The sequence below is a fragment of the Engystomops pustulosus genome, chromosome 2 (assembly GCF_040894005.1).
Source record: "Engystomops pustulosus chromosome 2, aEngPut4.maternal, whole genome shotgun sequence".
In the NCBI taxonomy this organism is placed as follows: Eukaryota; Metazoa; Chordata; class Amphibia; order Anura; family Leptodactylidae; genus Engystomops; species Engystomops pustulosus.
The window spans coordinates 60740911-60756834 of NC_092412.1; the positions used below are offsets into that span (position 1 = coordinate 60740911).

General features: G+C 41.8%; 1 protein-coding gene across 1 annotated transcript; it reads left to right on the top strand.

The window, feature by feature from the left end:
* The first annotated feature begins 669 nt into the window (after positions 1-669).
* On the top strand, positions 670-3585 carry LOC140116518 (transcription factor Sp5-like). The gene is made up of 2 exons (XM_072133031.1): positions 670-805; positions 1772-3585. Exons 1-2 carry the CDS (start codon positions 752-754, stop codon positions 2741-2743), a joined length of 1026 nt encoding a protein of 341 aa, XP_071989132.1. The 5' UTR covers positions 670-751; the 3' UTR covers positions 2744-3585.
* Positions 3586-15924: the final 12339 nt, after the last annotated feature.

Here is a 15924-nt window from a genome sequence, read left to right on the forward strand (position 1 = left end):
ATATGGGGCCATATTTTATCTTTGCAAACCTTACCTGAAATACTTTAAGGGATTATTAAGTGAAATCACACACTTCAATAACTCCTATTTTTTCATATGATATATTGGAATATTAGATTGTTTATATAATACATTAGAAACATGCACCTCCAATATGATTGTATTAGAAACAGATGTTTACCTGGTACTTTCTATTGTTACCAGGATTAAAAAAAGGAATGAACTCTCTTATTAGCTGGCCGAATGATTCACTTCACTTTAACCCCTAGACTGCCAAGGAGTAGAACCAGACATATTATAGCAGGCTTCTGTTCAGCAATCACATGCCTTTTATGTTTGCTTCCTCTTACAGTGCATTCACTTCATTGTCACAAACCTGCTGGACCTTTAAAAAAACATTAAATAGAGAAAACCACAAATTCCCTAACAAAACCAGTATATACATCCTGATCTGAGCAGAGCCAGCCTTCTGCATACATAACAGACACCCCCAGCAGGGGGTCTGCGCATAAACTAGACCCCACTTTGAAAATGGTTCAATCTATTTTAATGATTGGTTAGCTTCCTCACTTCAAAGACAGTCCAAACACACACTCCTGATTGGCTGATAGGCAGTCAAAAAAAAAAAAAAGTTTGCACAGTGTAGGATCAAACAGGAGTTAGGAGAGAGCTGAGGAAGGAACATCATCTGTTCTCCTGCTCTGGGGATGATCTGATCCTGTGAATCCTTCATCTATCAAGGATCAACCTCATGGCTTCTGTGGTTCTTCTGCACAGAGAGAATACTTTACAGGCTTATTTACAGGTAGGTTTAAACTTTGACACTTTGCTGAATGCAAATTCTTATCCATTCGTAAATGTTATTATTTTCAATATATGGATATGTATATATATATATACAGCTGGAAGCTAATATGGAGGTGCTTTATGTTTTTCCTTACACCTGGCACTAAGCTGGATCTTCCATAAGAGGCGAGGAAATGCTTCTGGATCCAGATCTCTTATTGTGCACTAGGTATACCTGTTACTGAAGTGGCTTCATATACTGTACACTAGTCCAGTTTCGTACAAACTGTACATTTGGCACAAATTAGGCTGGAAACGCACATGCAGTTTTTGATCCATCAGGCCCTTCCTCCATATTTTCCATTTCTTTTAAATTCACTTCCTTGATGTAAGAAAAATTGCATCAAAAATTGATAATATGTGTATGGCTCTGCAGAAAACTGCATGCATGCTTTCAACCTAAGGGAAGAATTGTGATCACTACTACTACAGGGGCTATGTATTAGTTATGTATTACTTATTAGAGAGTATACAGTATAAAGTGTACACTATATCAAGTGCTGCACTGTGTCTTGTGCACTTGTTGAATTGTATAGAAATAAATTAGTACAAAACAGCTATAACTATACTAAACACTCCTCTACTTTTACCGTATTGAAATGATTTGTTATGTTTTGGTTGGAAATCTATCAATTAGAACAAAAGGTGGCCATTTTCGCAGTGTATCAATTTTGACTTCTGCTGTATCCATGTTATTTATGGGCAAACATTTCAACCGATTGGAAAATTTTATCTGTGGAAAGTTTTTCTGATTATTGTGCATGTGGTTGATACTGTTAATCCATAAAACTGTAGATTTCCTTTTACTCTTTGAGGAGTTTTTCAGATTTCCCTTTTGGTAAACATTGATTGTAAACATCCTGAAGAAGATGTATCAGAGTTGTGTCTGAACACATTATCTTACCAATGTATTTGTTTTCTATAGGACAGGACTCCTAACTCATCCCCAGAAACAGGACCTACATCCTCCCTGAACCTGCTTCCTTCAGCTTCTGTAATAGCCCCCATTACTAGTCATCGGGATTATCCACAATCCTCTTCCAACTCTATTGGACCTGCATCAAATATGTTTCAAATCTGGAGTAATGAAGTTCCTCCAAATACGGGAATGGGTTCTCACGCTGTGGCTTTTGGAGTACCTAAAATGCAGTATACTCATATGCAGACGGTAGGATCTCATGAACTACCATTGACTCCTCCAGCCGACCCAACAGTTTATTCATTTGATTTGTCTCCTGTAAAGGTATTAGCCCCACAAGTTCCCACAAACCCTACATACCATTTTCAAGACCCAAATGCTATGACCCAGGATTTCACATTTATGCAAAACCCAAGTACATTGACCCAAAGACATATGCCCTCTGCACATATGGATGATCAGACATGGTGGAGTTTGCAACAAACAAACCCAAATAACCTTCATTCTTTCCACTTGACAAACTCCTTGGTTGTTGGACCTCAACCTCAACTTGCAGCACTTCTTCAGAGCTCCTCTAAAACATTGCTCAGCAACACTAGACGCTGCAGGAGATGCAAGTGCCCAAATTGTCAAGCCTCTCCAGGGAATGAGGAACCAGGAAAGAAAAAGCTTCATATATGTCATCTTCCAGGTTGTGGCAAGGTATACGGTAAGACCTCTCATCTTAAAGCCCATTTGCGTTGGCATGCTGGTGAAAGGCCTTTTGTATGTAACTGGGTCTTCTGTGGTAAAAGTTTCACACGATCTGATGAGCTGCAGAGACATCTTAGGACTCACACCGGAGAAAAACGTTTTGGATGCCAAGAGTGTGGCAAGAGATTTATGAGGAGTGATCACCTTTCCAAACATACAAAAACTCATCAAAACAAAAAGGGAAAGTGTGCAAGTTCTCCTGTGGATAGTATCAAGAAGGAATGAATGCTATTTATTGAGCTTAGAAAGAACGGACAGAAAATCTTCAGGGCTGATTTCCCTCTACTCACAATGAACATTTGTAGAAGACCTCTACTTCTGTATTGCGTTCAGCTGCTTTGACCAAAGTGACCTGCAGATTAAGAAGACTCTGTGCCTAAAATATTTGCATAAGAAAAGTATTAATAATAATATTTATGAACTTGTAAAATAAATGTACAGTGACTTAAAGCTACTTTGCAAACAAATGTATTCCTATATTCATATTGTAACCTGAAGTATGGTGAGTTCATTTCCTCTGTTTATTCCTTATAGCCTCCTAATACTCCCCACTGATTCATCCAGCACCTATAAGACACCTTTTCTGTTCAAGTCAATGAAAGCGTGGATGTCAGCCTCATAGACTTGCATTGAAAAAGTGACTTCCAGTCTACAGAGCAGATTCTGCAGGAATTCTTCAGCCTGTAGAGTACATCACTGACATGGCTGGAGTGGGGCTTATTTTGTAACGGTGAAGCTCCAGGTGAGATAATTTACCATACCCACCAGGTTACATTATGCCTTATACAAATGGACAGAAGTGTAGCTTTTAATGTATATTTCTTTACGTCTTACAGACCCTTATTTGTTTGTTCTATGGTGCGGTTATGAATGTGTCCTTCTCAGAGATGTCAAAAACCGAACTTCCTGAGTAGGACGCTTCTGGGACCAAACTAAAGGACTCTTCTACCTTTCCTGACTTTGCTGTCAATTCATGATATTGACAATGCAATCCTGCATCTCTAGCTGTCATTTCCATGTGATGTTCTATCCCTTAAGTAAATGTTTCAATTAGTGTGAAAAAGTTGTGGAGTGAATGTTGTAATAAAAATGTTCCTATTACATGTTTCTTGATTCTTTTTTTTCATATAACTTTTATGGTGCTTATCAATTTAAGAGTTTGTTCCAATTAGCAACCATGAACAGGCAGTCCCTTAGCTACATACAAGATATCTACCATAACTAAAAGCAAATCAGTTGATTTTTTTTTTTACACTTCTGTCTGTCAAATTTTGTATAGAAGTGCAGAAATATTTTTTTTTCTCATAGATTAACATGGAGTATATTGTGATATAGCAAATTAAGAAAAGAAGAAGAATCCGCTCACCCAATCTCTTATGAATAACCCCTGGACTCCTTAGGATTATAGGGTACACACAGCCTAAATCTTCAGCCAGTAGATACACATAGAATTGTTCAGAAGAGCTTCCAGCACTCACAAAAATCCTTAAGAGATCCATAAGTAAAAGCAAATCTTTTATTGGGCTCTTACATGTTAAAACAGTGATAGGACACAAAACTACAGTAGATTGACGCGTTTCAATGCTCATGCGCCATGATCATGGATTGCGTCGATCTATTTGTGTGCCCTGTTTTAACATGTAAGAGCCTAATAAAAGATTTGCTTTTACTTATTGATCTCTTAAGGATTTTTGTGAGTGTCGGAAGCCCTTCTGAACAATTCTATTTGTATCTACTGGCTGTGTGCACCGTATCTTCCTAAGGAGTCCAGGGGTTATTCGGAAGAGATTGGGTGAGCAGATTCGTCTTTTGCTATATCACAATATACTGCATGTTAATCCACGAGAAAAAAAATTGGTTGTGCACTTCTATATAAAATTTGGCAGACGGAGAAGTAAGAAAATCAACAGATATCTGTGGGTGACACATAGAAGATGAACATCTCTATATTTCCCATCTAGATTTTAATAACAAACATTTTACCGAAAAGGCAAAATTGAGGATCAATTAACTTCAGGGCAGTTCTATTGATATATGAAACCATTTTAACTGATATCATTAGCTGTTTTGTTAAGTAACTCCTAATAGTAACCTTATTGTATAAATTGGCCATAAAAGTGAAAGCTCATGTAAATATCCACTAAGGTGACTATGGTATAATCCATGAAATAGCAATTATTGGAAGCTTTTTCTATCTGCGCAGCCTGCAGCTGGACCACTGGAGGTTTAATATAGACAATGTGCTCTTTACTGCAAAGTTCCCCTTAGGCCCAACTTCAGAGAGATTTCATGCCCTTGACAGACTGGGTAAATACACGGCTTGTGGCCAGGGGCATGAGAGTTATCAGTAGTTTGGTTCAAAAGAGATCCTGGAGAGGTGGTGACATCATTTCTATATCTAGAAAAAGTTCTGATGTTTTTTTCTGGGGATGGAATGGAAATTTTACACACATTTTTAACTATTTTACTGTCCTTTCTTCTGCAGTTATCATTAGACACGAAAAATGCTGAGGAGCCCAGCCGCCTGTATTGCGGTAACTCCAAGCCATTTTTACATTCATATGTATAAACTATTGCACAACCACTCCAGCACCAGTGGTTGTATCCAAGAACAACTGTCTCATTTCTATTGGATCATATGACTACATTGATGGAAAATTATCTTCACATAGGTTCCTTTTTTAAAAAACATTCAATTAAAGAAAGTATATATATTATATATATATATATATATATATATATATATATATATATATATATATATATACCCTCACCGGACACTTTATTAGGTACACCTGTCCAACTGCTCGTTAACACTTAATTTCTAATCAGCCAATCACATGGCGGCAACTCAGTGCATTTAGGCATGTAGACATGGTCAAGACAATCTCCTGCAGTTCAAACCGAGCATCAGTATGGGGAAGAAAGGTGATTTGAGTGCCTTTGAACGTGGCATGGTTGTTGGTGCCAGAAGGGCTGGTCTGAGTATTTCAGAAACTGCTGATCTACTGGGATTTTCACGCACAACCATCTCTAGGGTTTACAGAGAATGGTCCGAAAAAGAAAAAACATCCAGTGAGTGGCAGTTCTGTGGGCGGAAATGCCTTGTTGATGCCAGAGGTCAGAGGAGAATGGGCAGACTGGTTTGAGCTGATAGAAAGGCAACAGTGACTCAAATCGCCACCCGTTACAACCAAGGTAGGCAGAAGAGCATCTCTGAATGCACAGTACGTCGAACTTTGAGGCAGATGGGCTACAGCAGCAGAAGACCACACCGGGTGCCACTCCTTTCAGCTAAGAACAGGAAACTGAGGCTACAATTTGCACAAGCTCATCGAAATTGGACAGTAGAAGATTGGAAAAACGTTGCCTGGTCTGATGAGTCTCGATTTCTGCTGCGACATTCGGATGGTAGGGTCAGAATTTGGCGTCAACAACATGAAAGCATGGATCCATCCTGCCTTGTATCAACGGTTCAGGCTGGTGGTGGTGGTGTCATGGTGTGGGGAATATTTTCTTGGCACTCTTTGGGCCCCTTGGTACCAATTGAGCATCGTTGCAATGCCACAGCCTACCTGAGTATTGTTGCTGACCAAGTCCATCCCTTTATGACCACAATGTACCCAACATCTGATGGCTACTTTCAGCAGGATAATGCGCCATGTCATAAAGCTGGAATCATCTCAGAATGGTTTCTTGAACATGACAATGAGTTCACTGTACTCAAATGGCCTCCACAGTCACCAGATCTCAATCCAATAGAGCATCTTTGGGATGTGGTGGAATGGGAGATTCGCATCATGGATGTGCAGCCGACAAATCTGCGGCAACTGTGTGATGCCATCATGTCAATATGGACCAAAATCTCTGAGGAATGCTTCCAGCACCTTGTTGAATCTATGCCATGAAAAATTGAGGCAGTTCTGAAGGCAAAAGGGGGTCCAACCCGTTACTAGCATGGTGTACCTAATAAATTGGCCGGTGAGTGTATATATACTCAAGTATAAGCCTAGTTTTTCAGCACAAATGTGCTTCCTTTCTTGATTTAGTCTCTATTGGTGTCATTTATCTTTAGTTAGGACATATGTGTCTTTTTTAAACTTTTTTGGGGTTTTGGACTTATTTCAGTTATCTTAGAGGGTGATATGTTAGGGATGTGTGTCTGTTGTTTTTTGCGCCTTTTAAAACATCACACAAAAGTTGCAAATTCTTTTGTCTACACCTGCTCCGGACTGGAGTTTATTTGCGCCAAAATTGAGCCATTTTGCTGCAATTTGTGGCAAAATTGCAACTCTTTCATACATCTACATCTGAATTTTACAAATATATCAGACAAACACTGAAAACTTCTTAGGTGGCCAACTTTGCTAAGCGGGGGGAAAAGTTGCTAATTTTGCAAATATGCCTAGAAAAAGTTGCAAATATAAGACAGTATAAGCCTAAGATAAACGACCTCCTGAGAGTGGTCCATGAAAAATGGTTCTGATTAGGAGATGCTCTACTTTGTAAACGCATTGATCACAAACAATGTATTATACTGTAACCTGTGGCAGAACGGCACAGGCTATAGCTTGTGTACAGAAGCGGACCAACTCCACTGCCTGACAAAGCCCCCTTCATGTTAACTCCAGGACCACTTGGTATTCAGGTGGCGTAATGGAGGTAATAAAGACAATTTGTGGTGGTTTACTACGAAAACTGGTTTACAAGCCCTGATACATCTCCTCTCTATGGGGGAGATTTATCACAAGTTAACAAAAATCACAAAATTAAAGCTGAGCTCTGATTGGTTTCCATGGGCAACTAAACCAGTTTTTCCTCAAAAACTTGCTGATAAATCTCCCCCTTCGTGTCTATGCTTTGGAGCAATATGTCCAGAGTTATCCTACGTTTATAACCGGCTACCTAAATATAGGCTAATGTGCTACCGTATTATCAGTTGGTGCAATCCCACTAATTGTATCCTAAAAAATGAGTTGAAATAGAAACTCAAAACTTATCTTCTAGTCTGACCATACACAGATGCAGCCATATACTGTAAAACCTTACTGCATTGCATGGTCCATTCACAGTTTACTTCTTATGTAATAATAAAGACCACAAATGCAGTAGTGATATGTCAATTGTAAGAAAATCAATTTAAGCTTTATCCAGGCTTTCCATCCATAGGATTAGTAGGTTACTGCAAGGTCAGGACACTTTGTAATAGGGTCTTATATTCAATAAAGAAAGCCAAGCATGCTTTGAAATAGCGCTGGTGTAGGAGCCTGGAGTGCATTTGTCTGCTGGTGTAATAGTATTGGAGGAGTTAACCTTTATCAGTAACGTGATGCTTCACAGTTTGAGGTGAATAAAGGGAGCAAATAGACAAACAAAGGAGGAACAATAGAGCACAGGAAGCCAGGCTGCTGGCACATTTGATGTCTCAGATCCCCCACCAGGTTCAGGCCCTTTTCTTTGGTCTCATCCTTCTGTGAATCTATTTAACTTCCCTGCACATTAACAGTCATCATTTGGAGCTCAGAGGATAGATTTATTCCAGTAGCAATAAAGTCTCCACTTACTAATGAAAAACATTCTAGAAAATAATTCATATACTGCCCACATCATGGCAGCTTCCCACTTCATATTATTCCTAGTAATATTTTAGATTAGGATATTATATTGTAATCCCCACTGGATCATAGAAATGCTGTAAAATTGTATATGTTTCAGGGGTAAGTGCATGTTAGTGAATAATGGATCAGGTCCTCATAGTAACATCTACCGGTTGTTACTAGCTGAAATGTTGTGGGTGCTTCCACATTGTAACATTTTAGAAGAGCCCTGAAAAGAGTTTATGGGGAATGTGGCAGGGGTTTATACATTGGGGAGAATTCATTATTGTTTTTGCACCAGTTTTTACCGGTCTTGGGTCCATAGTTGGTTTTGGAATGCCTGCACCATATTTATAAACTGTTGCTGCTGGTTGGTACAACTTTGGAATCCTGACACTTTTCTCGCACTTCAAACTACCCTACACATCTTTTGGCGCCGCATATTAATCTAAAATTCCAGTCTAACTAACCTCACAATTCGTGTGCCAAAAAAACGGACACTGTGCCACAATTAATGAATGCCCCCCATTGTGTGCAGGAAGACCAGCAATTTTGTTTTTCCTTTATTACCTAAACTTAAGTTTAGGTTTTAAATTATGTTAAAAAAAACGCATCACCTTTTAAAGGAAACATTCAATGTCAATGGTGAAAGAGAGGAAATACAGTGATAAATGCTCCTCAGAGTAGCACATATCTCACCTAAAATCAAGAATCTGACATTGAAATTCAATATACCATTTCGGACACCAAAGCATGAAAAAGTTATTAGCGTCAGAGGATGGCGAAATTTTCTTTTTGTACACATTTGTTTAATTTTTTTAAATGCATTAAAACACAATAAAACACTATATATATTTGGTATCACCATAATCGTACCGAACCAAAGAATAAAGTAGAGACGTTATTTGGAGCTCACAGTGAAAGTTGGAAAAACTGAGCCCACAACAAAGTGACGCCAATTCAACGACATTTGGAATTTTTTTACCAGCTTCCCAGTACTCGGCATGGAATAATAAATTATATTACCGAGAAGTAAAATTTGTTACGCACAAAATAAGCTCTCACACAGCTCTGTACAAGGAAAAATTAAAAAGTTATAGATTTTTGAAGGTGGAGAATGAAAAATGAACAAAAAAACCCTGCGTTTTTAAGGGGTTGAGTCTATACATTGTTACTGAAATGTTATTATTGATTCCGTAGAAATAAATAAGCTCCTCTGTTTTCTCCCCTATAGACCCTTTATTTAAGTTTCATATTATACCTTCTGTCCCAGGAATTTGTAACGTGCCATTGTTGTTGGAGATTGCGAAAAGACCTGCTGATTCCTGGTGACACAGTTTCAAGTGCAGACCCATTTGTTGTACATGTGTTGAAAGTGATGATATAAACAAGGAAAGGAAAATAAACAAAACAAGAAACACAATAAAAAAGAAACAAAAATAGAGTCAGAGCATTTGTATCAGATGCCAGCCACCAGAGAGACCTCCATGAGAATTGTTCATATGCAAAATGTTCACATTACAATTCAATAAGATGCGACACCTTCAAGAAAATAGGAAGACTTCCTGCTCACAACTGACTAACCCACGAGATTCATCAACCATTGCTTAGTATTCAGCTGACTCTAGTCATGAGTCCACTTTTATTAAAGGGTCTGCCCCAGTTTGACTTTGCACTGAAAAGAATGTGCAAACTACATGTACATGTATTTATGATGTGTTTGCGCCAGTTTGTCTCTGACAAAACAGAAAAAATGTGCACCAAAAGGGGCTGTTACTGCTTAAGCAGAGTTTTCACCACATTTATTATTGACGTGAGTCACAATTATGTCTGCTCCACAATTCTGCAGCATGAACAAAGTGCACTGAAAAGTTCAGGGTGCACCACATTAATTAAGACCCTGCACCAGTTTTGATTACCATATATACTCGAGTATAAGCCGACTCGAGTATATGCCGAGACCCCAGTTTTTTACCACCAAAAACTGGGAAAACCTATTGACTCGAGTAAAAGCCGTGGGTGGGAAATGCATTGATCAAAGACCCCCCCCCCAAGTATATAGCCAGCAAGCCCCCAGTAGTATACAGCCAGCAAGTCCCCAGTAGTAGACAGCCAGTCTGCCCCCAGTAGTATACAGCCAGCCCAGCATGCTCTAAGTAGTATACAGCCATCCCAGCCTGCCCCCAGTAGTATACAGCCATCCCAGCCTGCCCCCAGTAGTATTCAGCCATCCCAGCCTGCCCCCAGTAGTATAAAGCCATCCCAGCCTGCCCCCAGTAGTATACAGCCATCCCAGCCTGCCCCCAGTAGTATACAGCCAGCCCAGCCGGCCCCCAGTAGTATACAGCCAGCCCAGCCGGCCCCCAGTAGAATACAGCCATCCCAGCCTGCCCCCAGTAGTATACAGCCACCCCAGCCTGTCCCCAGTAGTATACAGCCAGACCAGCCTGTCCCCAGTAGTATACAGCACAGCCCAGCCTGCCCCCAGTAGTATACAGCCATCCCAGCCTGCCCCCAGTAGTATACAGCCTTCCCAGACTGCCCCCAGTAGTATACAGCCATCCCAGCCTGCCCCCAGTAGTATACAGCCATCCCAGCCTGCCCCCAGTAGTATACAGTCAGACCAACCTGCCCCCAGTAGTATACAGCCATCCCAGCCCAGCCTGCCCCCAGTATATAGCCAGCAAGCCCACAGTAGTATACAGCCAGCAAGTCCCCAGTAGTATACAACAAGCCCAGCCTGCCCCTTGTAGTATACAGCGAGCCCAGCCTGCCCCATGTAGTATACAGCGAGCCCAGCCTGCCCCGTGTAGTATACAGTGAGCCCAGCCAGCCCCCAGTAGTATACAGCCAGCCCAGCTTGCCCTCAGTAGTATACAGCCACCCAGCCTGCCCCCCCAGTAGTATACAGCCAGACCAGCCTGCCCCCCAGTAGTATACAGCCAGCCCAGCCTGCCCCCCAGTAGTATACAGCCAGCCCAGCCTGCCCCCCAGTAGTATACAGTCAGACCAGCCTGCCCCCAGTAGTATACAGCCATCCCAGCCCAGCCTGCCCCCAGTGGTATACAGCCAGCCCAGCCTACCCCCCCCCCAAGTATATATCCAGCAAGCCCCCAGTAGTATACAGCCAGCAAGTCCCCAGTAGTATACAGCCAGCTCAGCCTGCCTCATGTAGTATACAGTGAGCCTAGCCTGCCCAGTGTAGGATACAGCGAGCCCAGCCTTCCCTCAGTAGTATACAGCCAGCCCAGCCTTCCCCCAGTAGTGTACAGCCAGCCCAGCCTGCCCCCCAGTAGTATACAGCCAGCCCAGCCTGCCCCCCAGTAGTATACAGCCATCCCAGCCTGCCCAACAGTGGTATACAGCCAGACCAGCCTGCCCCCAGTAGTATACAGTCAGACCAACCTGCCCCCAGTAGTATACAGCCATCCCAGCCCAGCCTGCCCCCAGTGGTATACAGCCAGCCCAGCCTACCGACCCCAAGTATATAGCCAGCAAGCCCCCAGTAGTATACAGACAGCAAGTCCCCAGTAGTATACAGCCAGCCCAGCTTGCCCCCAGTAGTATACAGCCAGCCCAGCCTTCCCCCAGTAGTATACAGCCAGCCCAGCCTGCCCCCTGTAGTGTACAGCCAGCCCAGCCTGCCTCCCAGTAGTATACAGCCAGCCCAGCCTACCCCCCAGTAGTATACAGCCAGCCCAGCCTACCCAACAGTGGTATACAGCCAGCCCAGCCTGCCCCCCAGTAGTATACAGCCAGCCAGGCCTACCCCCCAGTAGTATACAGCCAGCCCAGCCTACCCAACAGTGGTATACAGCCAGACCAGCCTGCCCCCAGTAGTATACAGCCATCCCAGCACTAAATAAAATAAATAAACTTATATACTCACCCTCCGGCGGCGCCGTTAAGCAGCGCTGCTCCCCCGATGTCCGTGCGGCTCCTCTTCTGGCTTCCGCGCCCGTCTTCTGTCTTCGGAAACATCCTGCTGGGCGCCACAACGTTCTTCCCGGCCGGCAGGTGCGTAGTATGACGCGGCCGCTGCTGACGTCATACTATGCGCCCGCCGGAAGAAAAACATGGCGTCGCCCGGCAGGATGTTAACAAAGAAAGAAGACAGAAGACAGAAGACAGAAGAGGACCCGCACTGACATCAGGGGAGCAGCGCTGTGCATCGGGGCCGACGGAGGGTGAGTATATAATTTTAATTTTTTTTTAAGTATTGACTCGTGTATATTGACTCGTGTATAAGCCGAGTTGAGGATTTTCAGCACATTTTTTGTGCTGAAAAACTCGGCTTATACACGAGTATATACGGTATTGTGCACACAGGCGGCCCCTTTCACACTTGCATTTTTCACGCACGTGTTCTGCACGTGCTTTGGACGTGCAGAACTTGCACTGCCCTTTGATCCAATGTTTTTTCAGACCTGCTTTCTTTTTCATGCAAACACGCACATTTTTTAAACTCGCGTTTAAATCTCAGCCTGCTCTACTTTTCCAAGTCACGCGCGTGAAAAACGCACCATGGAAGTTTCATAGTTTCATAGTTTCTACGGTTGAAAAAAGACACTTGTCCATCAAGTTCAACCAAGGACGGGTAGGGAAGTCTATGAAGATGCATCAAAAACGCATTGCATTCTGAGACACATGCAAGTGCAATGCAAGTGCAATGCGTTTTTCATGCTTCAATTGCCATAGAAAAGATAGAGCTCAGTCCTGAGTCTTTTGAGTCTGAAAAACGCATTGCAATTGCCAAGAAAACGCATGTGAAAAACTGAGACACTAAACAAACTCTGACTGAAAACTGATTGATGAAAAATCACCCTGATCAGACTCTGACGTGACCTGCAACACAAGTGTGAAAGAGACCTTACAAAATTAACTTGAGGTTCTTTATTTACATTTTAATGTTGAAAGTCTGTATGAAAATCAACATAAAATCTGCATCAAATACAGGATTTTTATGCATTATGCAGATTTCTGTTATTTGAAGGGATTTTTAATACAGATTTTAATATATTTTTATTTCCTGTTTTGTTTCTCATGTCTGAAAATGAATAGCTCGGTATTTAAATTAAAATCGGTATTATGGTGCAGATATCATGTGGATTTAGATTTTCACACAAAAAATACAAAAATCTTCAAGGACGGACTAGACTAGCAACATAATTATTATTTAATTTTCCACATTGAGCAAAAATATCCACTCCATTAAAATGCATCGTCTACATTGCTCTTTCCAAATCTCATGTACCGTATTTTAATGCTACTGTATTAAACTGCAGATTTCCGCATCAAAATCTGCATCAACATCTTAACCCTTTCTCTCCCTGGCTGTAGTATACTGTGAGCATTACATTTCTGTCATAAATGATTTTTCTCCTCCTGCACTCTGGGCAAAGAATTGTGAAATGACTTTTTTCACATTTATTTAGGCGTTTAGACACTTTTTAGTCACTTTTCCTAGTGACAAAGGGGGCATGGACTCGTAACTTTAAAGGGAAAAACTTGTCAGGTTCACAGGGCCCACCAATTCTACTCCACCCCTAAATATGACTTATTTTACAGGAGGTCAGAAACAAGGAATATCTAGGCATTTATAGGGGAGGAAAATTATTTTCCAACCCACAACGCAATCCCCAACCTCGCAGCACATTAGTTTCTCATCTTATACTACTACACCACTTTGCATACATAGGACTATCACAGGCCCTGGGATGTAAAGAAATTATGGCCTCCCCAATTGAGGTATTAGATTGTCTGATATTTAGTGCATAAACATGTAATATGAAAAAAACTTGCTGCAAAAAAACTATCACATAATATATACAGTACAAGAACCAAATATATACAGCACCAGAACCAACCTTACTACATAGATACAGCAGCAGAACCAAGTTATCTACATATAGAAACATTATCAGAACCAAGCTTTCTGCATAGATATAGCACCAGAACAAAGCTTAATGCACTGATATTATAACTAAACCAAGATAGCTAAATAGATATGGTACCAGAACCAAGTAGCTTACTACATAGCTACAGATTGGCAACCAGGATTACTACATTACAGTTATTACAGTATTTAATGCTGGATAATAAACCTGGCCTAGTGGCATAGTATAAGACTGTCTCCATGTAGCCCCACTTATAGGAGAAGATAAATGGGAGTCACAGCAAAGGAGAATGCTGCAGAATAGTGCACTCATTTTCTAATGCCAGCACTCTAAATCTGCTGACAGATGATGTGTTTGATTAAAGAATTTCTACTTTCTTCTTCTATCTGTACGCCATGTAAGCTTCTTCCAGCCACAATCTCCCTCACCTTCCTGTTACAAACTCTTGTTCCCATAGATATCATGACTGATTTGGCAAGCTCTGTGTAGTGCTGCTGAATCTGCGTGCGTTATATAAATAAAGGAATTATTTATATAGTTATTATCATTATTATGCCTCCATAATATTTATCGTAGTATCAATGTCCCCACAGTAGGCGATTTAATAACTGTGTACCCAAAGTAGCTAATATAGTGATGCCCCACAGTAACCAATATAGTCACGATGCCCCCACAGTAGCCAATATAGTTACAGTGTCCCCATAGTAATCAATACATTAATGGTGCCCCCACAGTAACTAATATACCAAACACAGTAGCCAATAGCCACAGGGCCCCTCCCCCCAGGGCTGTTTAAAAACAACATTTCAAGACAAAACCTCTGTTGGCTCCTACGTCCGGCATCCTTGCTTCTCATAGCAGCTGGTGTTGGGACGGTAGAGGAGGGAATCTTGACAGCATGATGACATCAGGGAAAGTCTCCTGGCTGTGTCACAATTTGCGTCAATCGCATCTATGTTTTAAAGAAACAGATGCCATTGACTGTCAAATTCTGTAATAGCACTTGGGTGACCGATTCTTACTTTCCATTCGCGATCCAGCGGCGCGTTCTCTGCGGTGGATTCGGGTCCGGCCAGGATTCACTAAGGTAATTCCTCCGACGTCCACCAGGTGGCGCTGCTGCGATGAAGTCCGTTGAAATGCACTCAAGAACACCAGCTTATTCATGGTGAAGGTAAGTGCAAGCTCCGCGACACTTTTTGTTTTTTAAATGCGGCGGTTTTCTGAATCCGTCGGGTTTTCGTTGGGACACGCTCCCCGATTTCCGTCGCGTGCATGCCAGCGCCGATACATCAAAATCCCGGGGAAATGCAGGGAAAATCGGTGCAAATCGGAAATATTCGGGTAACACGTCGGGAAAACGTGAATCGGGCCCTTAGTAAATGACCCCCATTGAGTTCTATTATTATTACAGACAGGATCCTCAGATGGGAACAGAGGCCCCTCTTACCATTGCACCTGGTGTCGCAGCCCACTGCTGTATTGAGCCTGCACTGTGATAAATCTGGCAGTTTCACACTATCTTAATCAGCTGGTGATCATGGAAAATGCAGAGTCCTGTATGGGCTGACCACACTGCTGGGGATGGGATTCCTTGCATTAGATCAATCTACGATGCAAGGTGTCCCTCTCTTCCTGCTAAACAGCCAAACTGACATTGTAATTGATTACACTGCTGGCCCTGCAGTTTATCAGGGAAGCAGATCAGATTGATTTGATGCAAGGAATCTAGTCCCCAGCAGTACGGTCAGCCTGTGACAAAGGATTCTGTTTGGTTCATGATTATGGATCACAGATCCGCCCTTACTCTGCAATTTTTTTTATAAATCTCTGTTTGTTGTATGTTTTTCAATCACATGAACACTAGAGGGCAGCAGAGTACAGGTAATTAGGTTTCATGAATGAACAAAAT